Source organism: Tinamus guttatus, unplaced genomic scaffold, assembly GCF_059628265.1.
Source record: "Tinamus guttatus ecotype Peru unplaced genomic scaffold, ASM5962826v1 Tinamus_guttatus_pri_ptg000423l, whole genome shotgun sequence".
Lineage (NCBI taxonomy): Eukaryota > Metazoa > Chordata > Aves > Tinamiformes > Tinamidae > Tinamus > Tinamus guttatus.
In genome coordinates this window covers 4,155,155-4,182,341 of record NW_028288957.1, presented here as the reverse complement: position 1 = coordinate 4,182,341, position 27,187 = coordinate 4,155,155, and the positions used below count along the sequence as shown (strand labels likewise).

Here is a 27,187-nt window from a genome sequence, read left to right as displayed (position 1 = left end):
TTCCACTAGAGGCTGCACTGGTCTGAGCAGGCTTCCCCACACAAGCACAGTCAGAGCCTCTCACCTGGAGCCTTGCGTGTGGGCGGAATGCGCTCTGAGAGATGGAACATGACTCTAATATAGCAGCCTCCTGAGGATATTAGCTGGAGGAAGAGCTAACACATGAGAATAATGAAAATATGCTTGCAAACCCAATTTTACTGGCAGAAACGCCTTGAGCCTTTCTGGCACAGCAGCTTTGCTGCTGAGGACTGCCCCCTACCCCTTGGTTGGCAGCTGGCCCTGAGTAGCCCATCCTGACCACACCTGTGGCCTCGCAAGGGCTCCTGCCCCAGCTGTGCAGCCTGTGCTCAGCACTGGGGAGAGTGCCAGGGTGCTGCCCCGTTCAGCACTGGTCTGCAGCTTGGTTGGAGCCAGCTCCTGTGGCAAGTCCTGGGCAGCGGGGGGCTGTGGCTGGCTAACAGCAGTGCCCTGGCACTGCAGAAGGGGACAGAAACTGCTATAGAAAGGAAAAGGCCAGGGGCTGGTAACAGGGACAGGTGAGTGCTTCTTGGTAGCAGGATGGAAATGGCTTTCAGAGCAAAACAGTAGAAGCTTTAGGGTAAAGGGTGTGAGTTGGTTAGTTGCTACAACAATTGATTCACTTAGTGGCGTGTGCTTGCCCTTGCTTTCAGTCATCTTGCCTTGAAATGGGCTGCTTGCGCGAGGGGTAGCTTGTCCACAGGGGTAAATCAGCCTGTTGTCAATGTGTGCAGAGGAACGGGGACTTTGTCGGGCCCTGGGGTTTTGTGCTGCATTAAATGCTCTGGGACCTGCCCTTTCCTCAGGGCAGGCTCAGCTTCAGACTGGAGCAGACCTCCCTGAAAGGGCCACAGAGCTGCCAGCCGTGCAGGCCAAGGGGCTGGGCCGGGGGCAGAAGGAAGCGCTTGGGCAGTTGAAGCGCGAGGGGAGAGTGACGCCTCCCCATGCGCTGGGCCAGCGGAGCAAGCCCGTTACTCACTCCATCCCGGGTACAAGTGGAGGATGGTCATGTTGGGCCGGGGAAGGAAGGGGAGCCCTGACCCTCTCCCTCTTGGAGTCCCGGCAGCGGCTGGAGGACGTTGCCACCCGCTGGCCGGGCCCCTCCGGGCAGCCGCGGGGTCGCCCCAAACAGCCGAGCCCCAACTTGAGGGGGAGGCCGCGGGTGCGGGGGGAGGTGGCCGCCCGCGACCGGGCCCGCCTTCCGCGGTAGCCCGGGGGGGTCCCGCCTCGGCGCCCGGCCCCCTCGCACTGCGCATGGGCCCTCCCCGCCGGGTGGCCATGTTGCAGCGCTAGCAGCGGCGCAGAGCAGCGCTGCGCTCCGCTCCGCTCCGCTCCGCGATGGCCGTGGCCGTGGGGAGACCGGCGGTGGGTGCAGCGCGGCGCCGGGGCGGGACTGGACGGAGCGGCTGGCGGCGCCGCCGCGCGCGCGGCGCCCCCTTCCCGCGCCCGAGTTGGGGGCCGGGGGTTGCCCGGGAGAAGCGGGCGGCGGGAGCGGAGCCGGGGGGGGCCGGGGCTCCTTTCCCGGCGGGAAAGACAAAGGATCCCCTGCGGCGGCAGGAATACTAGGAAGGAGAGGGAAAGGCAGCCGCAGCGCCCGCCAGCTGCACTCTTCCCAAGCGCGCCCAAATGTGCGGGGAGCGTCCCCGTGAGTGCCTCGAGCGTGCGGGGAGGCGGCTGCCCGGTCGCTTCTCCAGCGCCTGGCAGTGAAGCAGAGGTAGCCCCCGCGCTGCGGGCTGGACGGGCTCCCGCTCGTGGCACGGCAGGGTCTGTCTTCAAGGCAGGGTCTGCGCCAGGCGGGGGCTCTGAGCGTTCACCGAGCGCTTAGGGATCGGCTGGGCTGCAGGGCTCCTCCGATGCGGCTGGGCGAATGTATGAAGCCTCTTCTAAGAGTGTTGCCGTAGGTGGGGAAGTTACTCTGCTGAGCAGATGTTTGCTAGCAGAATGCCTATAAGTTTTACTAGTTTACAGAGCTTGTCCTGAAGTGATTCCTTGATCTTAAGGTCTAAAGTGTATGTGGAAATTGAAGTTTGTGTTTCAGTGTATAAGCAGGCTGAAGCTGCGGCTTCAATGCTGGATTTTAGGGCGGGCTGAAGGGTATTACCAAGTGGAGCTGCTTTTGCTTTGTGTAGAGTGGCAACCCACACTGTGAGTAGACTCAGGAGCTGCGTTTTCGTGTAAAATGTGATTGCTGTTTCCATGTGTTTTGCTTTGCTTTTGCTACGTGATATTAAACTGCTGCCACGGTGTGGCTTCTAGCATGTTTCGTTAATTGATGTCCACTCGTGCTAGTCCAAAAACCACATGCAGAGAGGGTTTTGTGCTCGCTAATCTAAATGCGAGCCCATGTGCAGTTGGGTCTAGTCCAGTGGGACTCCTTGTAGAATGAGACGTCCTCAGCACGAGAAGCGCATGGGAGCAGGAAGGGCAGGGAGACTTCGCCTCCTTGTGAGATGCTGCTGGGCAGTTCCTGCTTCCTCAGGGATCACAGCTTTTTGGAGGAGGGTTGCTTCATCACAGAGAAAGATGCAGGATGCTGTTTGGTAGGTGTTGGGAGTCTTCTGCGCCTTCTTAGCAAGACCTTTCTGCCGGGGAGGGTCTTTGAAGAAGCAGTTAATTAAATGCCAGGGCAAGACAAGGCTGATGAAGTTAGGAGCTCCCAAGACAAACGCTTATCAGAGCTCTCTATAAAGGTACTGAGGGATGTGTGTGTATCTGGCTGGAGAGGCAGAGAAGTGAGGAAAGGGGGAAGAAAGGAGAGGGAGAGAAACTCAAAGCAAGTCAGTTGGATTTCTTAAAACCAAGATAACATTCCTGAGTCACAACCTTTTGCGTCCTGGCAGGATATGACATTATGCTAATTGTAAAAGCATGCATGAGAAATAACTGCAGTGAGCTGCTCTGAAGTCTGTGTTTAATTCTAATGGAGCAGGGTGTGTTTGGGAGGAGGGGCAGCTTTTGTTTTAAGGCCCTGATCCCGCAGATGGAAAGGCACATGTGTAATGTGCTGCCTGTAATTTCCCTTGGCTTAATGGCATGCAAACGGCCTGGCGTGCATGAGCAAAGCTGCTGCAGGAGCCGTGCCGGGAGCTGCCAGGGGACTTCTCAAGCCTATGTTTAAACATATATCTGGGTGGATGGATGTGCCTGGTCATCTGTGCTGGCCCTATCTGGGCTCCGAGATAAGCCCCTTGCAGTCTGGAAACTGTCGAGATGCCCTAGATAGGGGACCCTCTCCTTCCTTTGGGGCCGAAGCACTAGGTCGTGTCTTGGTAGTTCAGAGCATGCGAGGAGGCTCTGACCTCCCTGGCCACCTCTTGCATAGTATATCTGAAGTGTTTTCAGGATTGTAACTTCCTTTAGGTAAAGGAGCAAAAATATGACTTGCACACAAATGCATGCATGGTGCTCAAGCTGAACAAAAAAGTGGATGAAAAAGCAAGTTGGAGTGCAGATTTTACATGTGGGCTGTGGAAGATGTTATCTGAGAGGCTAAAACAGTACAGGGTATGCTTTAATCAGTTTTAAAAATACTTCATAATGAGAGATTGCCAGTTTCCATGGAAGGGTGGGAATGGAAGAGAAGAGAAAAGACGGTAGAGCGGGACTAATGGAGCTGAAGAATTAGTGGTTTTTTTGTCTTTTCCCAAGCAACAGATCTAGCAACATGCCTTTGCCTACCTGGATGCTTCTGGGCTCTTAATCTTGAGAGCAGAGCGCTTGGATGCTCTCAGTTACAGAGGGCAAACCAGGGCAGGGCAGAAACATTGCAGGTGGAGGGCTGTGTTGGAAAGAGGTTTTGGGGGCTGGCACGGGCAGGGACAGGCTCTGGGGCATGGAGCGAATGTCCCAGTCCCAAAGCCAGGAAAGCAGAGCTGTGCTTCCCTGCGACTTGCTCTCGCTTTTCAGCTAGCCCCAGCACTGAGCTGTCCCTGTAGTCGGGCACCTCCATGCAAGTGTGAATGTGCTAATGGTGTAGATTAGGGTAGCACAAATCAGGATGGTTGAAGCGGCCGGTGGCACAGCTTGGAGCTTCCTTGGTGCTAAGGGTGACTTCTAGGGCCTGGCTCAGCCGCCTGTGACAGGGAAGCTGGCTGGGGTGGTGCGCACATGACCGCAGTTGAGTCTGTGAACTCGGCGTTTCCTTTCTTCACCTCGATGCCTTCTATGCAGTAGGAAACTTTCAGACAATTCTCTTTGCTCCTGTTGATGCTAACAATGGTGGGAACCTGCCTCTTCCTTCCTGGGTTGTTTTTGGTGCCGTGTCAGACCCGTGGGCAGGTTTTGTATCCAGCCCACCGCAAGCATGGGGCCTTTGGCTTTTCCAGCATGGGATGACCTGAGGGAGATCATGGGAGAAACCTCTTTTTGTGGGAGTGAGACTGGGGAGGCTGACTTCAGTGCCTGGGTAGGGCTCCTGAAACAGCGATGGGATTTGACTGAACAGTGTCAGTTCAGGAAATGAGTACTCAGAGCTGAGGCATGTTTTGTACATCCCCTTCCCACCCTTGTAGCCCCCGGGAGAGATGCCCTTGCTGACTGGTTACCTGTCCTAGCTAGAGTGATTGATGGTTGTTTTTTCTGTGCCCTTGTCATGCCTCCTCTTCCTCCTTTTCCTCTCTCATGGTGACATGGAGAGCAGGAGTATAAGGCAGCACAGTGGCTTATGGCTCTCCTTGCAGGGCAAGTGCTAAAAGGACGTGGACTTCACTAATGTTTCTGCCTTGTCTAGCCTCCTGTTTGTGTGGTTTGGCTCTAGATTTCAGACCCAGTGATCTGCAGTGGCTTTTGCAGGAAAAGATGCTGAAAGAGTTCCAGCTCAGAGCACTTGGGTGCAAGCAGGTGAATTAACTAAAAAAGGGGGGGAATCCAGGCGGAGTGTGCAGATCCCTTCGTTTCCAGCTCTGTGAGCTGCTCTCCAGCCTGTGCTAATAAGTGATGCATAGTGACAGCTCGGATAAGCGCCGGGGCTGTTGGCGTCGGTGGACAGCGTTTCGGATGTGAGAGGCAGCAAATGAGGGTCGGGGTCTTGCTGTCCTAAGATGAGTGATGGTTGCCCTTTCTCCCTGTATTGTACATGATGGTTTGAGTGTTTTTTGGGTAACCTGTCCAGCGAGAGGAGCACAGACGGTGCTGTCCCTCAGCCGCTTCGTTACGCGGGGAGACCTTCCCTGCTCCTCGACATCGGTGCTGAGCACAGAGGCGTGTGGGCCAGGGCTTGCACGACTCTAGCCAGAGCTGTTAGCATCTGCAGCACACGCAGTGTGGTTAACTTGAGTGTAGGTGAGGCTTGCAAGGCCCTTGAAGGAAGCAGTGGAGGAAGTGCCATGGCGAGGAGAAGGAGAGGCTCCCTGCAGTTTTCCATTAGCCATATCCAGCCCTTCCACAGGCTTTCTCTCTGTCTGCATGCTCTCCCTGTTTGCTGCAGTTTCCTCTGCAGAGATAAATGCATAGCCATGGCTGGCATGAAACCTTGTGTGCAGATGTTGGCTGCTGTTTCCCTGGTAAGGCCTTTATTTTGCCAGGCCCTGCAATGAGGGTCCCGGAGTGTGAAACTGTCATCAGTGTTTCTGGAGTTGCTGGAAATCTGGGGGAGCCAAATCTTTCTTTGCAGGCTCAGCCTTTGTTTTCCTTGGTAGCATCCCCTGTAAGGTCATGGTAAAGAGCAAGCTACTGGTATTGGTTTTGTTTATTTGTTTTTGTTTTGCATCACAGCTGGTGGCTTCTTTAGATCTTTGTTATCTCAGTGTGTTTTCTGTTCCTGCATCCCTGATGTATTTTTGGATGGGGTCTAGCCGCTGGAGTGCATGATGGAAGTAAAACAACGGCAAGTAATTTCTTTACCAGGCTTGGATGTGGATACTTGGCAGAAGCTTCCAGGAAAAGACTTGTTTCAGAAATGTTTTGGCTTTGCTACAAATGTGACCTACTTTGCCAGCACCTCCTGAGCCCTTGTTCTTATAAGCACCAGGAACTGTCATGGAAACTGTTTCTGCAGGTCCACGTATGTCTCCAGTTCATTCAGAAACTGCACCAACCGCTCATGTGATGGGAGTGGAAGGGGAGAAGTGGTGTTTTGAATCCTGAGGGGAGGTTTTGCAAACAACTCGGAAGACTTTACCTTTGCAGGTTGTATGTGGGTCTGGGGCTTTTCAGTCAAGTTTCTGGGTGTTTGGCTACCGAGTTAATTGTGTGCAGTGTGAAGCACGTTGCTCTTGGTAAAGCAAGAATCTCAAGGAAATCTCTTTGCCAGACGTGTGTGGAGTGCACAAACTGCACTAACTGCTTTGCTTCAGCATGTGAGTGTGGTTTGAATTAAGTTTCTGTCAGTCTGGTGGCGGCAGCCTGTTTTTGTCTGTAAACAGTGCAGAAGTGGGAGAGGAGCGAGGCTGGTAGCCAGCTTGCTTGGCTCGCTCAGCGGCCATGCGCGAGCTGTCACTTCCCTGGGCCAGGAGGTAAGAGAGCGAAACTGCCCTGGAGATGAAGCTGCGAGTCTGCTTTTATGCCCTCAGATAGGGAGTCCCACTTGTACGTGCAGCCAAAGCAGTGCTGTTCAAAGAACACAAATCACCTCCTTTCAGCCCCTGTGAAAACCCAAACTGATGTCGGCTCAGGAGTTTCTGGCTTCTCTCGGATAATCGAGGGGATGCCTGGGTGCCATCCTGGCTTATGTTTGCCAGGGAGAATTTGGCAGGCAGCAGCCTGGCTTGTAAAAAAGGAGTTTGCAACCTGGAAGGGTGAAGACACATGGTCATCATGGACACTTATTCTTGGCATCTTCCCCACTAGCGTGACTTGCCCCAAACCCCCCAGAGTTGCCCACACAGAGGCTATGCATAAATGCAGTGTTTTTTTTTTTTTTTTTTTTTTTTTTTCTCCAGGTGGGTAATTTACTGCTAGAATTATATCTGTTTCTTCATAAACTGATTCTATGGGTATAGTCTGGCTCATGATGTTTCAGTAGTTTTTTTTTTGGCCAGGTAACTTGCCTTGCTTTTATTGTTGGTTTTAATAGAAGAAACAACAAAGCAGTGATTGCCCTTAATTCATAGCATAAGAAAATAAGGGAAACAACTTATTTTCTTTCTAGTATAGTGTAAATAGTGTGCAACCAAGCAGAATCCCTGCTGCCTATAATGTCAGGTTTTCCTGCCGCTGTTCTTTTATCACAGAAAATACCAACCTAGGCTCATTTTGTTTCATCTCTCATTAATATTGAATACGCGGTGCTTTAATGTGGCAGCTGAAGCAAAGCAGAGAATTTAAGCTAATATCTGACAACAGCAAGCTGAGATTAAACGACAATCTGCTGTATAAAAAGTAATTGGCATTTTCCAATAGTGTTTGACCTAATTTGTGGTTCACTCCTCTCCTGCCTCCTCAGCCTCTTTTTGGAGGCGGGGGTTGGCTTGTCATGGGAATGGCTGAGTGGTAGCAGGCAGCCCTCTGAAGACGCTGGGGTGAGAGGTGCTGGGAGTGAGACACAAGGGGCTGGTGCTCCCTGAGCCAGGGCTGGCGAGTGAGATGTTCCCCCGCAGGGAGCAGCGACACTGCCTCAATAAGTAGGATGTGTTTCTGGCGCCTTGCTCTCATTTCCCAAATACTGAAATGAGTCCAAAGCTGGAGCCTGGATGTGCCTTCGCTCGTTGCTTTGAAGGAGCTCTTGCACAGTGCTCCTGGCTGGTAGCAATCCAGGTGACTGTTTATCCAAGTGGAAATGGCTTTTTCCTATGCTGCCTGTAGTTATGTAATGATTTGTTAGTGGGTAAATATAAAAGCTGCCAGGTCATGTGGCAGCAGAGCTGGGGTGGTCAGCATGGCCTGGGGCCTTCTGCCTCTGTGTGCTTGGAGGCCTCAGGCATCATCTCGGTTTGCTCTCCATCTTTCTGTGTAAAACAACAACTGTTTCCCATCTTTGTTCTGCAAGGGGCAGAGTTAGGATTCATAGATAAACAGCCCAGCCCGAGTTGCCTATACATCTCTGGTCAGGTAGTGCCTGACCTTGTGCTGTCTTGTAACAAGGAGCATTACCAGCTTAAATGGTTTTTCATTAAAAAAAGCGACTATTCTAATAAGGTAATATGCAAGTCATGTTTTTAGACAGATTTAGCAGTACTTTTGGGAAGGAACCAGGCCTCGCAAGTGAGCAGCCCCATGGCCCTTGTTTCCCTGGGCTTATGTGAACACGACTGAAAGTAATTGTGGGTGCTCCTAACCCCACGAGTTTTTCCTCCTGTAAGCCAGAACATTTACACATCAAAGTTAGAGGTGTTTTGGCTTTTTGCTTAAACAAAAACATGACTTCAAATTGTACCCTGGTGTGTAACTGGTGTCCGAGAGCCATATTTCCCCCACATTTTGGCTTTGCCAGGGCCGGAGCTCAGGAGAGCAGCTTTTCCATGGGATGTGCATCAGTTGTGTTTTGGTATAACCTAACGAAAGTAATGTTTGTACAGGCTTACTAAGAAACCTGATGCTTTCTCTTAGTGCCATGTGCCAAGAAGCTGGAAGTATAAAACCAGGCAGCGTAAGTGCAGTGTAGCTCCCATGTAGTGATGGGGAATGTCAAGCTCGTGCAGGCTAAAAGCTGATGTTTCGTGATTAAATTGGTGTTTGGTCCCTTGTTGAAAAACCCTGGTCAGAAGTCCTGGGGAGAAGCATGTGCAGATGTTGTACCTTTTCCCCAGCCAAGCTCACTGTAGCAACTGCATGTTCGTTGTGCTAAAATAGCCTGAATAGGAAATAACATAGTTACTAGGAGCTCTTCAGAGCAGGGAACCCAGTATTTCCATTCTGTTTTGGAGCAGTGCGTTGCACACTAGGGCCCTAGCTTGCGTCCTTGCCTTGAAGGCCTTGGAAGGTGCCAGGAGGATGGTGTCAGCTGGGTGGGTGCCACCTTGGGGCTTTACAGGAGCAGGATTCCTGTGAGCGGCACAGAGCCTGCTGCATCTCCATCCTTGCTGCTGTTAAGCAGCAATGCACAGCAGCAGATCACTTGCTTTTGCGTCTCTCCAAGGAGCTGGAGCCAAGGGCAGGAGCTTGCAGTGTGTGTGGAAAATCATGCCCTGGTTTGGGGCTAGGCAGGGCTCCAGCACTGGCAGTTGTAGAGCATGTCAGAGCAGGGAGCTCTGAGATGACCTTGCCACGTCCTCTGCACAAAACATTTGCTCAGATCAGGCTGAGTTTGCCGGTGGGTATGTTTGTCTTCCCAAATCCTTAGCTCTATGAGGTTGAGACTGGATTAACCTGCTCTTTTGGGTCTTTAGGCGTTGCTTGTGGAAGGAGGAAAGCCGGTGAGCAGAGGCGCTGCAAAGCAAGCAGGCTCTGCTGCATCTGCCACAGGCTCTGTGGCCCTGCAGCCGACTGGCGCTCAGCTCTTCCATGCTGTGTGCTGTAGTTGGCCAAGCTAAGTACTTCACCTCCTTGCTCACAGAGACAGCTGACATGCTCTGCTGCCTATGCTGGTGCTTCCAGGAGGGGAAAAAAGGGGATTGCAGCCCAGCCTGGAAGATGGAATCTAGTGCAGGCAGCCGATGACCTGTGTGGGGCTATAGCCAATGCAGTCGTGTGCTAGCCCGGGGTGCTCTGCCTTTGCAAATGGGCTGCAGGGGAGCAGTCTGTCTGGAGCTGCCTCCGTGCTGGGAAGGGGCTGAGCAGTCCCAAGCAGTGCATCTCACTTCTTGGGCGTGACACCCTTTTTGGGGGAAGAGAGGATAAGTTTCTGAATAAAGTGCATTTATACAAATCTGCAGCATAAAGTAACCACAGAAGACACAAGCGAATGGCAAATCCTCTTGCTTATTAATTCTGAACAACATGCTTGCAAAATATTCCATTCTTCCCTTCCAAAAGCTGTCCTTGAGCAACGTATTTCCACAAAGCAGAGTAGAATATTTATTGTTTGTGCTTGTAGGAGGCTGCAAGATTTTGAATTCTAACAGCTATGTACTCAACTTGAGTAGCTGAGAAAAGAGGCTGGACTGTTCAGATGGAGCGTATGTTGGAGAAGCGCTTCTTCTTGTTTTGGGGAATAAATGAAAAATATTAAAAGTCTGGACTTCAAGTGATGTTCTTCAGCAACCCACACCACTACTTGTAACAGTAGCACAAGTCAGGAGGGCAGAAATTAAAAGTAACTCTAGGTTTCCCTAAGTTTGTTTTCCTTTAAAGCACAAACAAATATGGCTGGGGTGGATGATCAAAGCGGAGCACAGTGGCAAACAGGAATGGGTCTGCAGGGGATGAGGCTGGTTTTAGTTTAACCTTTTAGCAGGGTTCCATCGACAGCTAATGGATGTCACAGCAGCCTGTGCGTGGAATAATTTATGAATTAGGAAGAATGCGATTCCCTCAAGCATGGTGGCTTGCAAACGTCTGCCCGTGGTCTGCGGAGCTGTGGGAGTGCTACAGGCCAAGTAGCGTTGGAGGAGGGCAGAGGAATACCCAGCAGCGCCACCCTTAGTGCCTGCAAGCTGCCCTGCTGCAGAGCAATGCCAGCCCCTGGCAGGACTCCCTTAGGGAGACCAGTAAGCAGGAGTGTGTTAAAACTGAGTGCTCTTCACGCATCAAACAAGACATGGCAAACAGCAGGTTGCTCTATCTTGCAGTGCCTAGGTGCTGTTGCAGACCTCCCGCCCGGCTCGGCGGCACACCGTGTGCTTGGTGTTGGGCACCTCTGCTGCAGCCCTGCCTTGGCACCAGGCTCAAGGCAGCTGGAAGGCCAGCAGTACTTATGTGCCTGTTCCCACCTCTTGGGCCTCTTGCCTGTAATTAAACTGGCGCGACACAAGCTGGGAGTGGGCAGGGATACCCAGGGCTAATGGCCCGGCTCCCCAAGGCACTGGGAAGCTCGGTATGCGGATGGGGAGCTGCGGATGATTTGTTGGGCCAGGTTGGTGCCTGCCTCCACTAATTGTCCTTCATTAGCTCTATGCGGCAGCTCTGCGACAGGGCTAAGAACAGTATTCAAGTCTGGTGGGTTCCAGAGGGGCTGTCTTTAATAACACAATGAATCCTCCTGCCTGAAGGAGCACTGGGGATGACAGGTACCCTTCTGTGAGGCCTTCGAATCCCACTGTGCGACCGCAGCATGACGAGTAGCTGTAGGGAGGCCCCGGGCAGCTGCCAGGAGCCTCACTGGAGCCAATGAGCACGACCTGCTGCATTTTTGCCCCTAATGGCTCTTGCTGTGATTGTAGAACAGAGCAGAACTTGTGTGGCTGCCTTTGCCAGGGGTGTTTTGGTGGTGATGGACACGGAGCCTGGGAATGCATTGCGATGGGGTCTCCTGAGCATTATGAGCCTGCAGGGTGGAGGGGGCCCAGCCTGCCAAGGGGAGACTGAAACTGCTGCCACATCTGGCCTGGGGCTGCTGGAAGAGGTAGAAGTTTGGGGAGAAAGATATGGAGATATATATGTATATATATATTTTAATGGATGCCGAGTAGACTTTGTTCATGGAATGATGTGTATCTGACAGAGGACTGAGCCCTTTAAAGCTGATAGTAGATTTTGGATCAAGCTCTGAGAATTATTTTCACAAGTAAGAATAGGATGTTATAGTTACAGGATGTATTTAATTAGTGCCTGGAAATTATCCATTAATGTGGGGTTGTTTATAGAATACTGTTAATATTTCCCTTTGGGAGTTTTGCTTTTCTACACATTCAAAATAATACCTTGCCTTAATAAAACTTAAATGGGAATTAGAAGAAAAATATTTTTCTCTCTCTCCTTTGCTTATGCTATAGAGTTGTATTAGATTCCCAAGGGGTTGGTGTTTTGGGGTGTGTGTATGTGTTTTTCCTACAGCAACTGCAGAAAGGGACAAAAAAGAACAAAGCAAAAACAAAAAAAAAAGTGCTTATGAAAACATACTGGTTGGCTGGAGCTTCAGGGCTTGGTAGCATCTCAAAATACTTGCATCAGGACAAGTGTGGGACCCTGGGGTTTTATTAATTTATATTTAATTTCAAGTTGGACTGTCTTGAAGAGGCACTTTTTTTCCCTCTCTTCCCAACCCCAAGTATTTCATGTGGCTTTTTTCAAGGGCTGCTGATGCCTAGTTAGTGTTTGTGGGGGAATTCGGCATGAGAAGAGCCTCCTCTCCTAGTGAGTGAGCTTCCTCCCCTGAAGTCCAGATAGGCTTCTTGGGACCTTGCCGGACAGCTCCAGCTACACCACTGGCCTTGGGACTTGTGCAAGCAGGCAAAGGGAGCTGGTAAATACAGTATTGCCCTCAGCAAACTCAGTCCCTAATGAATTTTGGTGTCTATCAGGTCTGACACGGTAATGCTGCTGTGTGAGACTCTCCTGGATGTTTTCCTCTCTCCTTGCTTATACCAAGCCCTCTTGGAATCGGTAGTTGCTGTCTTGGCACTGACTTTGTGGCCAGCATGCTGTCCTACAGTCATCAAGAGTCTGGCTCCAGAGACTTGCAGCATGGTGAGGTGGATATGGGGAGTGGAGGACTTGAGTATGACGAGTGCCTTGGTGCTTGAACCTCCGAGGCCCACGCATGGATGCAGCTTTATTTGGAGAGCAGTCGCCCCTCCTCATTGAAGAGAGAAACTTGTGAAAAGCGTCGTGGGCTCAACTTGCTCATGCAGTGTCTTATGCTGGCTCCATCCCTTGCTCTCATCACAGGCTTGCCACCTCTTGCTAGGATCTGGCCTCAAGGTGGAAGCTGTGCTTGAACAGCTTGGGAAGCTGGCGCATCCCAAGAGCTGTGACATGGCCTCATTGCCATTATCACCTATTTGCAATTGCACTGGCGAAACTATTTATTTTATTCCTGAAGTATTCCTGCTGCAGTAATTGAGGTGCCTGGGATAGAAGCTTGTCAGGCAAGGCTAATGGTAGGTGTCATCCCTCCCCAGACCGGATGCTGCCACCTGTGGAAGGCTGGGCGTTCCCGACGGGCCCCTTTCCCTGCTGGAAAGCCTTGCCTATGCTCCAGGGGGAGGCCTCACCCTGTGCCTCCCTCAGAGGCCAGGCTCCTGCAGGGAGCGAGGAGACTGCTTTGCTCTCAGCCTGCTTCAAGTGGTCTAAGTGGTGTTTCTGTGAGGGATAAAAACCTCTGCTTCCCTGGCCCTGTGACCTGCAGCCAGTGAAGCACGAGAGGAGACTGGCGGTAGCTGCCGGAGCCTCTTGCTGGGGCTGTGGTGTTGGAGTCCCTTGAGTTGCCGTGGCAGTGTGGGGAAGGGAGGCAGCAGCAGAGTCTGCAAAGCCTCGTTCTGCCTGACACATTCCATATGGGAGGTAGCTGCCATGGTTTGTGCTGCTTGTGCTCACTTGCAGTCACGGGCTCCTCTGGAGTTAATTTGCACTGGAGTCAGTGATCCCCAGGCTTGGTTATATGCTGTTACGTGGTCTCAAGTCTCTCCCTCCTTGGTGAGAACTCCTTGGTAGAGCATCTCTGTGGCTCTAGCTAGTTCCTCCTGCCTGAGCAAACAGTTTGCAAGCCACAGTTTGTCATGAGAACTGTCTTGAAAGTCAAGATGAACTAGCATGCAAGGAAAACTTTTTCCCCCCCGTGTTTTTGGCAGCATCAACTTCAGTGCAGTAAAACAGATGCGAGGCAAGAGTAGGACTCTGCAAGTGTAGGGTGCTTAGTGTACATCTCTAGACTAAAACGTCAGTCTTTGCTGCAATCCATAACGTGGTATTGTAAAACCTCTCCGTGGTTTCCCTTGCTACTTGAGAGTTAATCCCTTCTTCTGGTACTGCGAATGCTCATTTAGCTGTCTCCTTCACGATGCATTTACAGAGCTCCAGCGTTGTTGAGTGTCTGCTGGGTGTTTGCCGGTGTCCTGTCCGGAGATGCTGTGGGACTTGGCTGATCCCCAGGCTGCAGCGGAAGTCGAGTGCTTGGGCGATCCTCCCCCGGTGTGAGTGATGGATGTGGCGGCCACTGTGGGAACATTCCTGTCTGCGGCGGGCGCGCGGCAAGAATGTTGTGTCTTGCACTGCCCAGCAAGGCCAGAAATGCAGAGTATGTGCAGCAGAGCCAGGCGCCGCGTGGCCTCGTCCTCGCCTTTCCTCATGACACCAGGGTTAGGACCATGTTGCAGACCTAGTGCACATCTGCTTTCCTCTGCCTGGGGAATGTTTTTTGGCGGGACAGGGTGCAGTCACTCAGGGGAACCAACAAAAAATTGGAATTGGTGAAGTGGAGGGAAGGAAATATTTTAGTTAACATGGAGAGTAGCTTCTTGAAGCTCTGTCATGTTTGTCAAAAACTCTGTATTGGCTTTCCCAGATAATGGCAGGACAGCAGAGGTACTCAAGAATGAGGAATCTTGTTGCTCAGTCAGTTAAGAGTGTGAAGTCTGCTAAGTAATGCTGCAGAGCTGCTTGTCAGCTAAATAATTCAGTAAAACCTGACCTTTTCCTCTCATGCCAGTTGGGTCCAGCCGAATGCAACTTTGAGTCCTGATGAAAGTCCAGAACTGCACGCTAAGGCCAGCGCTGTTATTTGTGAATCTATATTTTCCTTGGTTGCTGACCTTTATCATCGATGACGAATGCTTTTGTGGTGCCCGAGAAGAGCCTGGCCTGCCATGAGGGGCTTAAACACTCTCCCATTTTTTGTAAAGTGTATGCGAGGCCTGTGACTTGGCACTCAGAAATCACCTTTCCTTAGAAACTGGTTTGTCACTTCAAATACGTGCAAAGCTGGTTTTGTTACTTTGGTGGTATTTTTTGTTGGTTGGTTTCTTCTGTCTGTTGCTGCAGACCTTTTCTCTGAGTGTGTGCATTGGTGGTGGGGGGCAAAGCCAGGGCTCCCCCACATGGGCAGTGCTTTCTCTGGCCTGCTGCTTTATAGCCTGATCTGTCACACGTGTGTGCTTGCAGCATCTGGCTTGAAGCAGAGTGTATCCGATAGTGAATTGTGACTTCCTTGGAAGCGTTGGGCAACAAGGCTTCCTGGGAGGCTGCAGCGGGCATGTAGCACTCGTGGCCATAGCAGTCATGAGAGGTCAAGCAGGGCACTTCTCTGCTTCCTTCAGGCTCTCTGCTAACCTGAGACAAGATCCTAATATGCTCGTCAGATAAGTGGGAAGACTGTGGAGGTGTCAGTCTTGTTGAGCATGGAGAGAATTGCTGCCGTGAATCTCAACTCTTGGGCCCAGGCTTGAGATGACCGCTCAACAGATGCCCTAAAGGCACAAGCCTTATAGATGCAGGTGAACCACCCTGGCCGTGGCACTGGGCTCTTGCTGTTGTAGAGCTTGCTGAAGGGCTGTGAAATGTGCCCTTGGTGTGGGGCTGCGATTTCAGGAAAGAAAAACATAGCGTTAAGGGCTTGCGAGCTGGCCTGAAACAAGGCTGCCTTGTTGGAGCTTGACAGGCTAGCCCTGTGAGCTGCTCTCCTTGCCACATATGCCTGTTTTGTGGGCTTATGCTTGCATGCTGCCTGACCTGCACTTGACGGGCCCCTGGAGAGGCCTTGTGGAAGCCTTGGCAGGGGCAACTGCTGAGGTCCTGCATGGGCTCCTGCTGCGACCAGGCTGTGCCCCGCGGTGCCCTCCTGGAGGGCTCCCTGGCTTCCTGCCCGTGCCGCGCGCGTCCCGTATCGTGCTGCGGCTTCAGCTGAGGGCTCTCCCAAAGGCCACGGCCGCTTCTCGAGCAGCCTGCGCTGCTGTTCTGAGTGCGGCGCTGCGCAATACAGGTGGAAATGGTGGTTGCTGAGGCTTTTTTTTATATTTGGCTTCTCATTTGCCTCTGTTGTCTCCCTGGGCTGAAATCTGTACCTGGGGTGGTGTCAGACTGTGTAGCCAGAAGGGTGAGGAAAAACTGCAAAAACTGTATTTTTAAGGGCTGCCTAACAGCAATCTACCTTTCCATCCTCTAGCTATCTTCTGCCTGCCTAAACTGAACTGTTCTTAACATTTAGTCTTTATCTGAGTCTCACAAAAACCCAGTTTTCCCCCAGTATTGCTCTTCTCCAGCCAGTGTGAACTGTGCTGCTGTCAGCTTTGCTCGCTGCTGCAGGGCAGAAGGGGGATGCTGGAGGAGATGTATTTACCTTTCCCCATCATGCGGCATCTCAGAAGACAAAAAGAGGTAACAGACAGCAGGCAGTTGTGGGACGTGAGCAGCGGGAAGCTGTAACCCGGGGAGCCTGGCACTGAGCACTAGTGACTCTGGGTTTTGTTTCGTCAGCTTCACACAAGGGTTCAGAAAGGTCTGCTGACAGTGGAGAGAGTGGCTGGCTGGAGCCAAGAGCATCTGGTTCTCATTGGGCTCTTTGCATGGTCTTGGTTCTTGTTTGTCGCGCTGTCTCTTCCCCCCTTCCTCTTTCCCTCCCTTCCTCTCTCCCTCTTTTCCCCTCCTCCCTTTGGCGAGTTTACAAGCCTGGCTGGAATGCACATATGGTCCTTATCATCCCCCAGGCTGGCTTTTTTGCTGGTTAGCAATTTGTGACATCAGGGGCTGTTAGAAGCATTAGTCACTTTGACTCCAAATAGAAAGGTTGGTGGTTTTAGGAAACCTCCAGAGGAAAAAGTCTTTCATGTCAACCCTTGGCAAAGGGGAGCTGTTACTGCCCTGAGCTTGTGCTGACCTTTAGCCAAGCACTTTGCCTGGAACACAACTGCTTCTTCACCCTCCCTGCAGCCCCTTGGAACGGTCAGATTTTGGTGGCTTCCCTCTTCGTTTCCCCATCAGTTTGGCCGTTTCGCTAACCGAAGCGAGTCCAGGCTTACCTAGCCTTGAGGGCATCTCCCACCCTGCCCCGAGCATCCAAGGTTGGCCTTGCTGCAACCTCCTTTGGCCTGCGCCCTCCTCAGACAGCTGCTCCCATAGGAGCGGGGGCAGCAGGAGCCCCACACCTCCCTCCCTGGCTGCTGCTAGGACATTGGCAGCCAAATCGCTTCCTGCCTTCCTCCTACAAGCTAACTTTTTTTTTCCCCTCTTTTTTTCCAGTCTCCATGTTTCAGGATTAGGAAGGAGAAGCCAGTGTATTTCGAGCCTCTTTGAGTTCCCCGGGACCTCTGCGGTTACTGAGAGTGGAGCGAGCACTGGCATAACACTTAGCCAGTGTTGCTTGCTTGCTCAGAGAGGGGAGACTTGGCCCTTTGCTCCTGCTGCAGACATTGCTGGAGGGCTAGGGCAGGGGGACTGCCCAAAATGAGCCTCTCTCTCTAAAGGAGCTGCAGTTGCTTTCATCCAGCAAGAGCAAGGTGGGTCAGTGGTTGTCAGTGAGACGAGTCACGGCTCACTCCGTGGACTGCTTGGCCATCCAGCCCGCCTAGCTGTGCAGTGAGTGTTCAGGGCTTACCCAGGAGTCTGCAGCATGATGATGAGCTTCTTGCAAAGGGTCTGCTCTCACCATTGCGGAGAAGACCTCCCAGGCATCGAGTAGCTCGCAGAGACATCTGCCCAAGTCTGCAGCTGAAGTATGGAGACAGGAACTCCCCCTCCTCTGCGGTGTCACTGATGGTTATCCTGACAAAAAGCAGTTCTTCCTTTCTCTGTTAACTGATAGATTGCTGTGGGCTGTCTTGTGTGGGGGTGAGGGCGCTACTGAAGGGAGAGGACTTATTCTTTCTTAGTTAGAAGTTTTGCCCCACATTATTATACCTAAGTTCTGTTACCCAAGAATTAAGGATTTGACCTTCATTTATGTAAATCTTTTTGAGCAAAGTGAGGTGGTTTGTGGGCACCAGTTCAAGCAAATGGAGCTCTCAGCTTTGGTTTAGGACTTGGCTTTTTGTACCCCATTGACAGGGGCCCTGGCTTTCAGGGTTAATGCAGGGAAAAGGTAGGACAGATCCAGTTCTTGCTTTGCTGCTCTTCATCTCCATGCTCATTGCCATCACTGGACCATTATGCTGTCTGTGGACAGACTGAAGTAACCCTGAGGTTCTTTAATTTGGGTCCAGCATCTAAGATTTCCCCGGAAAGAGGGCAATGTGTGCCTAGTAAGTGAGCGAAAGCGTAGCTGGCCTCGATGCTGACAACAATAAAAGCTTTCAGAATTTCCTCAAGGTTGGTCTGAAATCGTGTGGCCTCAAATAACTAAACATTTGCTTCATATTTGTGGTTTAGCTCAATATTTTGCATACCGGCTTTTTTCCCTCCTAACTGTGCGTCTCGTTTCTGTTTTCTTTAACTCTTGTGAGGCCGTGTGAAGCTGACCCCCCGCCGCCGGGAGCAGGGGAACAGAGCGGCGTGTGGGGGTGACTTGGCTGGTGGTCTCAAAGCTGGATGGGCTCAGTGGGATCTTGCTTGGGCTGAGGGACTAGCTGCTGTTGTGGTCCTGGGCAAGGAGAGCACAGGGCAGGACGATAAATGCAGATGCCTCCACAGAGCCTCTCTGGCCTCCTGGGAGCTAGGAGAGGAGTTGAGCTACCTTGGGACCTGTGAGGATGAGGCTCTGCTTTATGCTGCTTTTCTAAATACCATTATTTCTATATCCTGATGTGCATGCAGCCACATTGTTGCTGACTCCGGCAGGGGAAAATAAGTTGATGCTTCCCTCTCTTCCCGCTAGCTCTACCAGGCGGCTGTGGTGTAGGAGGAACACGGCGATTCTCTCCCTGCGTGTGCCTTGTCAGCCCAACAGTTTTGTAAAGCTGCCCTGAACTGCATCCAGGCAAACCAGCTGCTGGCAGCTGGGCGTCCGTTACAGCACTGCTTGGCCTGTAAAACCTTTACCTTAAGGAGCTGCATATGAAGAAAGACTGATCTTAAGCAGGCTTGAAAGTGCTTGCAAACTCCAAGCTCTCTCTTAAGAGTTTGGAAAATGGAAATCCTGGCAATCTCTGTTGCTGGCAATGGTCCATGGCAGATCGTTGCTCCTAGTTGTGCCTCTGGATCTCGAGGCTTCTCGGGGCTTTCCTTGCCCCTTCCTGGATGGGCTGTTGGTTGTTTTCCAGAGAAATTCAGTGGTCAACATCTTGTCCAAATAAACACGTGTACTTATCTGTGTTACTTCGCAGCTGTCGGAGGGTTAGCACTCAGCCTGCAGTCACTTTCCCCTCATGTAAACGGTGCCTGGGGAGGAAGGAGAGGTTCATCTTGTTCATCCTGGAATGATGCTGCTTAAGCCTGCAAAGAAAGCTTAAAGACCACTCTTAAGATGTGTTTAAATTCTTGTTGTTGGAGACTGTCTGTGAACAAACTTCTCCGTTGTGAGTCTGAGGTTGCTGCTTCTGTACGTGGTGAACCATCTGAGTATAAACAAGGCCTCCCTAGGGCTGGCAGTGACAGCTGCTGAGCTCTTCCAGTCCCGAGGGGTGTTGAGGGATCCACAGCAGATGAAGCACCTAAGCAGCACAGCCTGCTGCTCCAGCAGCAGTACCCTGGCTGGAGGAGCGAGTCGGTGCTGCGGTGTTGCTGGCATGACGCCCGTGTGGCTCCCTGCCTTGCTGGGCACACACGAGGGCAGGAGCTGTTGCCGTTTGTCAACTTTGGACCAGCACCCAGTTCCTATGGGCTCTCCTGAGACCAGAAACCAACCTGCGAGCTCTTGGCTTGTTGCAGCACTTAATAGCCGGAGCAGGGTGGCTGCCTGACCTAGCCTCCTGTTGTTTTCCTAACATTTCTGTCTTGCCAGGCTGTGTGCATGAATCACTTTCCCCTTCTGCTAATTATACACCAAGCAGTTGCAGTTGGTGCTCTCCTGCAGAGGTTTCCTTTCCATGCTGCTAAAACCTGAGCCCACAAGCTATTCCGAGTTGGGAATGGTGTTTTGGTCCTTGCTGCAGGTGCCTGCTGTGGCCACTTCCAGGTTTATTAGCTCAGCCTCTGTTGCAGGAGAGGAGAGAAACAAATTGAGTTGTGCTCTCAGGTGCTCTGTCTGGCAGTACTTGATCCGTGGCTGAAGTGTCCATTGGGAAGGGCTGTGTCCTTATGGATGGGCTTTGGGGGTTCAGGGCAGTGTTGGGGTCCCCTCAGCTGCTGTGGGGACATTGCTATTGGTGGAAGCTTCCCCTTGCAGCTCTCCTGCCCAGGGAGGAGCAGCCTGTGTCACGACTGTGTGCACTGGAGCTGCCTGCGTGGTATTTGCAAACTCTAATCCTTCTTGTCCCGCCTTGTCCAAGGCTTTGGTGGTCCAGGCAGTCTTCCTGCTCTGTGGCGCAGCTTGCGCTGTGGCATTGAGACATATGACATTGAAAACTGTAGGGATGCTGCTTTTATTCTTTCCAGTGAGAAAACAGAATTTCAGAAAAATAAAAAAAATAACAAACAAGGGAAAGAAAAAAACAAATGAAAAACCTGCGCAGCAAAAAATAACTGGCATAGATACAAGGTATGACTGCAACTCCTGTTCCTGCTGAGTAACTGATGATGAGGCAAATACTTGCTTACCTAAAATAGCTCAGGGAAAGAGTTGCTGGTGCTGTGCTGAGGGAAGCTGAACACCCACCGCTTTCTGCAGGGCTTGAGTCACGGGCACCTCGCGCTTTCTGGGGTGTTCTCTGAGCTCCCTTTGGTTAATCATAAGCCCAAGCCTGCTGATATTTGAAAAATACTAGTATTACAAAGAGCTTAACTCATTCATGTCATGCACAAATTCAAGGATCTCCTGTTGGTGGTTTTTGCAGGAAAAGCCCTGTTGTGTAAATGAGGGTGCTGGTCTTTGGGGGTTTATTTTTTACCCAAAAGGAGTCAGGAGGGTAGCATCCCTTCATCACCTTGCCCTCCTAACACACCGTGGTGCTGAATATCCTTCTAGCACATGGAGGAGGAAAGCTCAGGAGTCTAAAGTACTGGTGTACTTTGTTGGCAATGCCCTCCTGCCTCCCAGGGCCAGGCCCGGTGCTGCTCCCTGACAGGGGTGTTGGGTGTGAGCTGCCATCTGCCTTCGCAGTGACGTGTCTCTCTGCTTGCCTTGGCAGAGCGATGACCTCAGGAACCTGTCCCTCTCGGGCCACGTGGGCTTTGACAGCCTCCCCGACCAGCTGGTCAACAAGTCAACGTCGCAGGGCTTCTGCTTCAACATCCTGTGTGTGGGTAAGTCGTCCCGTACTGCTGAGCAGGTGTCCCTGTGGCAAAACTTGCACGCCTGTTCATGAGCTTAAAAACCTCTTTCCCTGCTCCAGAGGGCAAGAGCTGAGCCCATGGTGACTGCAGGGCCAGAGAGCTAAGGTCTTTTTTTGTTTTTCTTTTCCCTTCTGGAGCTGCTCCAGGGTTAAATATAATATCCCCCTCTTCCTTTGCCTCCCTCGCCTCTGCATTCAAAATGTTGAAATTTTTAGATGATGAACATGTACCTTTTTGGTATTGCTAAAGCCCATCTCTCCCCTAGGTCTACCCATCAGTAAGCTGAGCTGACTTGGGAACTAAATGAATTTTTAGAAGAACTTTAGCTTGAATCTGCCTGTCTCCAGTTTGGGTACAGAGGCGTTTCTCAATAAACTGCACTCCATCCCTTTCAGGCTCTGCCTGCCTGTCTCTGGATTCAGAGTTTCTCCATTTGGAAGCGATGCCATTTTTAGTCTCTAAGCAATGCACTTGAGAACACAGCCTGTCACCTGTTCTCCACTGTTTTTAGTCTGGGTGCTGTTCCTTGCTTTTCTAGCCTGAGTTCCTGAGTCTCTTTTCCCAAATTACCCAGAGCTGAAAGATGGGGTTACAACTCATTTTTGAAGGATGGGGAGATGTTTGTTACCCTTGCACTCTCCGTGGCTGCTGGGCAGTTAGAAATCCATTGGTTGACCCCAGGGAGCCATGTACCAAAGCTGCCTGACCCATTAATGACCCTCCTCAAGATGGCCCAGAACTGCGGTCCTCACAGAATAGGTGGATTCTGTTCCTGGTTTGGAATAGCAATCCCCAAAGCATTTCTCTTGGTCATTTAAGCAGAATATAGCACTCCTTCTAACTAGCTGCCTTAAGTAGCTGGAAATAAATGCCGCCTTCAGCCTGTGGTTTTCTGTGGCGTGTAGAATTTCTGTCTGCAGAGCAAGCGCAGCCCTCTGAAAGGAAAGCCTGGTGAGCCAAGTAGACTCCTCTCTGGAGCTGTGTGTGTCTAAGGATGAGATAAGAGAAGAGCTCATATTTCTGCACACTCAAGCTACCAACCATCATGTGACTCTCCTAACAGCACAAAATCCTTTAAAATTCAGCAGGGAGCATCTCTATTCCCAAGCAGTACTTTGATCAAAATGGCATAAATTAATTGCCTTTTTTTCTTGCAGTAAGTATTGCTCTGCTAGCATGACTCGATTTGCCTCCATTAAGGTAGTAATTTGTCCTTTTTTTCTCTTGTAAAATGTGCTGATCATCCATTTTTTTAGCCCCAAATGGAAATTTCACACAGATTGCTGCAGTGGTGCAAATAGTAGGAATCTCCCCCTTAAAAACAAACTTCCAAAACTTCGTTCTGCAATTAAGTTAGGCCTGGGAACATGCACTACAGTTAAAAATCTCATATGGCTGAAGTGCCGTGAAGCCCTTCTGGTGCAGCAGGGCTGCATTCATGTTAGCACCTCATGAAGAAATGTTGCTGCAGAGATCAGTCCAGCATGTTATCAGCTGAGGACCAATCTTTTCACATGGGTTTTGCTCTCTGTGGCCCACATTACAAGCTATCATCTGAAGCATGCTTGCTGTCTCCTCCCTAAAAAAAAAAAGTGTAGGCACACTTTTTTATTTTTTAAAAAAAGGGGGGTTTTCTTGATATCCTGCAAATTCCCAGGCCAGGAATGCTGTGCCAAGTATATCTCCTGTTGAGCACTTTTCTGGACTGTAATATTCACTTAGTTTCCCTAGGCAAGTGCCAAAGCAGTCAGCTTTTCAATGACAAAGTCAGCAAAATGAGCTGTCAAGTAACACAGAGCAACAGGCAGTAGCTGAGCAGTGGCATTTGCTTATGTGGACACAGCTACTGCATGGTTTTCAAGGTTTTTAAGCAGGGATTTTGCATATTTTGAGATACATGTTTTCATTCCTGGAGGGCTGCTTGCAGTTCAGAGAGATCTTTGAGGGGTCTCAGTGTCTGCAAAGTCCTCTGCTTGGTCCTGGGGGATTGGTAAAGAAGGCGGCTGCCTCAGAAGGCATCTGTTCCGGCAGGGCTTATTTTGCTTAACCACAGGCACGTAGCCCAGTTCCATTGCTTTCAGAGTGATATCATTCCTTATCCTAATGAGTACAGCAGAGAACGAGATGGGGAAAAGGGATGGTGCCTAATGCAGCCTTTGTCTGCCCAGGTGAGACTGGCATCGGCAAGTCAACGTTGATGGACACGCTGTTCAACACCAAGTTTGAGAGTGAACCTGCTACGCACAACGAGCCCGGTGTGAGGTTGAAAGCCAGGAGCTACGAGCTGCAGGAGAGCAATGTCCGTCTGAAGCTGACGATTGTAGACACGGTTGGATTTGGTGACCAGATTAACAAAGATGACAGGTAAACTGATTTCTGCACAGCCAAGCTGTCCTCACGCTGATGTGCTCCAAGGTCAGAAGGGCTTGATCTCTTGTTGGGAGCAGAGTAGATTCCTGCTGCTCCTTGGGGTTACTTTGATATTGAGACAGCAGCTGATATTGCTAGTCCTGTGAGACAGGTAAAAGTTAAAAGACTGAAGTGAAGAATAAATGGATGAACTCAAAGATTACAAAACTGGAACTGCATTTCTGCCCTCTTTGCCTCTGGCTGGCAGGGTTTAAATCTTTGCTGGAATGGAACATGTAGATATTTGAAAGTCTGTCTTCAAATTGCAGCTGTATTGCTATCTCTTGGGGAGCTCGAACTTGGATTATAGATCCTGCTCATAGCATTTGATGCCCAAGTCCAGGTGGAGTTCACTTTAGGGAAGATACTGATTTTTCTAGAGTATAAAGTAAATTTTCTGGGAAACCTATGCACTCCCTTCTGGCTGTCCGTATGAGCTTTTGTTCTTGTGATTAAATGAGTGATTCTATGATCACAATTTATAAACTATTTGGCACTGGTTAACTGGTCCTTCAGTTAAGAGTGATACCTTCCCTTGTTGCAGTCATCCCAGCTTCCCTCGTGGGATTGCAACTGCCTGCACCCAGCTGAGAGAAAGCACGCTGGCCAGCAGTGTGTGCACTGAGCAAAACCTACTAGGACATGAGGGCTGGTGCATAGAGGGACAGACGCTCACCTCAGCTCTGGAATAACACAAGATTAAAAACAAGCTTTGCCTCAAAATCCCCGTTAGCCTGGCAGTTGAACAGGCACAACTTCTTCTTCCACAATACAATTTTACGCTTTTTTTTTTAAGTTACCGATGTTTAAAATGATTTTATTTGGAAATGCTTTCCTGCTTCATATCCTGACACCAAAACTAACGTGCTTGTTGCCCCTGCTCTGCCCCTCCTGCTCCTGATGACTGCCCTGTTCCTTGCTGCCAAGCAGACGTGGAGAGGTGCATGCAGCGGCTGAAGGCCACTTGGGGTGTCAGGCACTGCCATATGCTCCTGGGCAGGAGTAGAAGCTGCTCGGAAGAGGAGCAGGTGCTCGGAGTAGGGATGTCCTGGGGCTCCTTGCTGCCGGCTCACTTGGCATTTGCTTCATTCTGTAGGCGGCAGAACTGGCAGCGGTGGCAGCAAAACCCCTCCGGTTTCCCTCACCTGCACTTAGAGAGGGGTGGTCACAGGGTGGCGGGGTTCAGGTGTGGCCTTTGTCCTGCTGAGACCCACCACATTTTCAAGGGCAGAGGAACTGGCAGCGTGGCAGGCTCGCCTAGTGAGACTTCCTGATGCCCTTTGTGGCTTGTGAGCTAATGATGAGTGCTCTGGTGTCTCGTGGGCTTTGGAGTGGCCTCACTGCTCCAGCTGCCAGGGAAGCTGTTTGAGCAGTTGCTGCAAACCCTGGGTGAAGTACATCAGACTCGTGATTTACTGTGTGAGAGGCGCAGACCAAGGCAGCTGGAGCTGCACAAGGGCCACCTGCATGGGACAGAATGCCTAGTGGAAAGCTGTTTCAGGAGGACATGGGAACTCCTGACCTTCTACTTCCTGCTCACAGCTGCTTTTTTAAAGAGGATGTGGATGAATCCAGCTATGAATCCAGCACTTAAGGCAGTGGCAGTACTGTTTGGGTGCCTTGAGCTCAATGCCCTGCCTCAAGGGCTTCCTAGGGCTAGAGAGCTTAGGGGCCATCTATAAGGAGCTCATCGTGGATGGCAGGGGTTTGTGATGTGCCAAAGTTCCCTTCCAGAAGTACAGAAGTCAGATCATGGCATCTTTTTGTCCCCACCAAAACTGTTCCCCTAACATACACCCTCAAATGTTTGTTCTCAGTGTTTGTTGTGCTTTGCTCATGGGCTTACTTCCTGACAAGCTCTTTCTATTCCCATGTGATTTTTCCCTTCCATCCTTGCATCTTTTGAAGTCACAGGGAAGTTTATGGACAACAGCAAAATACACTTTCCAGAACATGTGGTCCAACATGTACCTAGCCCCCGCAGGTCTCTGCCACTTCCTCTTTTCTTTGGCTAATCTTGTCTTTAATCCCTCCCTGTGCATGCACTTGGAAACATGCTTGATAAGAAGGGACTGCTGGTTGTGGAGGAACGGTCCCAAGGCCATCACTGTCCCCCTAACATGCAGAGCAGCTCTGAGGCTCTGTGAGTGTTGTCCAAACAAGAAATGCCCTGGCTTGCTCAGCTCTGTTTTTTCTCTCCTCAGCTACAAGCCCATAGTAGAATATATTGATGCACAGTTTGAAGCGTACTTGCAAGAAGAGCTGAAGATCAAACGCTCCCTGTTCAACTACCACGACACCAGGATTCACGCCTGCCTCTACTTCATTGCACCAACTGGGCACTCACTGAAGTCCCTAGACTTGGTCACCATGAAGAAGCTCGACAGTAAGGTACTTGCTGCCTGTGTTATAACCCAGCTAGTGCTTTCATTACTTTTCCACAGGCTTAGCCTTGCACTGAAACCACCTGTTTTTAGCAGACAGTCATTACAGATGTGTGGTGTGAAAATTTTAGTGCCTTGGGCGAGCTGCTAGGATGGGTCAGTCTGATTTGGGCTCCATGGAGAGAGATCTGATAAGAGTTTGGGTTCTCATTGTTTTTCAGCTTACTCTCCTGTTGTTTAAAAGCTTTAAAAGCTTGGCTATGCAGCCACCCTGTAAAGATGGCAACCCAAGAGTGGAAAACCCTCTCTTTGAGGGTGCCAGCAGATCCTGCTTTGCTGAGGGCTAACTCAGCCAAATTCAGTGACGTATTCATTCAGAGATCAGTCGGTTGCTGAGAAAACAGAAGTGTGTTTCCCTATTTTTATCCATAAATAAGAATGAGAGATTAAGGCTGAGCTCTGCTGGTTTCAGCACTGAAAAGGACATGATTCCTTCCTCCATTTCACTTTGTCCAATGAATTAATTGGGCTTCAGTGCAAAAGCTGGTTTGATGAGTGTGTGTGATGGGGAGAAGCACATCCAGAACACTTAAGGTGACATTGCTAATCAATGGAAAAGAAATCAAAGCGCTGTGTCTGTGTGCTCTGACTGCATCTGGCTAGACACAAACAGTGATCTCCGACAACTGCAGTGTTGTTGTAACCATGCTCATCTGCTTAAACAGCAAGTGTCTAAGCTCGTGTGCTACTCTGTGCATTTTCTTAGTTACCCTCTTGATGAGCAAGAGGAGGAATGAAACCTGGTGTACAGTATGGTGTCTTATTAGATACTTGTAAGAAGGCTTGATCTTTGTTCTTTTAGGGATAACAACTGAAGCACAAATGTAAAATGTAACTCCTTAAGTCTGAGGTTTCTCTGCTGCTTTATATCATGATTAGGCAGTTTACATTTGTCCATCTTGTGCCTTTGGCTCCTTGGCCCCAGCTGCTGCAGGAGACGGATGATACTGGCGGTCCTGTTTCCTGGAAGGGCCTATCGACTGGGTGTTCCGCAGTACAGGGGAGCCATGCCTGGCCTCTTTAAGTTAAAATAGGATTTTAAAGATCTCTCCCAAATGAGCTAATTGGCATTCATCTTTGTTCCTTCAGCGAAGGTGAATTAATAACTGTGGGGCATCCTCTGAACAGAACTAAGTTATGTAATACGAGAGGATTTTCCAGTAATGTAGTTTAAACCTTTTCACATTAATATTAACATTTTCCTCACTTGCACTGTTGTCTGCAGTTGTAAAGGAGAGAGAGAAAAGTCTCCCCTTGGCTCTTTGGCGCTATCCTTTGCCATCCTGCTGCCTGTGCAGCAAACAGCCTGTCTAGGGAAGGGA

At 50.6% G+C, this 27,187-nt stretch overlaps 1 protein-coding gene across 2 annotated transcripts in view; it reads left to right on the top strand.

Annotated features, from left to right (window-relative positions):
- Positions 1–1,276: 1,276 nt before the first annotated feature.
- Positions 1,277–27,187, top strand: part of SEPTIN11 (septin 11) — a 37,203-nt gene continuing 11,292 nt past the window's right edge. For both annotated transcript variants that reach the window (XM_088531662.1, XM_088531663.1), the window contains exons 1-4: positions 1,277–1,386; positions 20,868–20,982; positions 23,181–23,376; positions 25,626–25,812. In XM_088531662.1, coding sequence (XP_088387788.1) covers positions 1,360–1,386; positions 20,868–20,982; positions 23,181–23,376; positions 25,626–25,812 — 525 coding nt within the window. In that variant the 5' untranslated portion in view covers positions 1,277–1,359. The remainder of the gene's footprint in view (positions 1,387–20,867; positions 20,983–23,180; positions 23,377–25,625; positions 25,813–27,187) is intronic.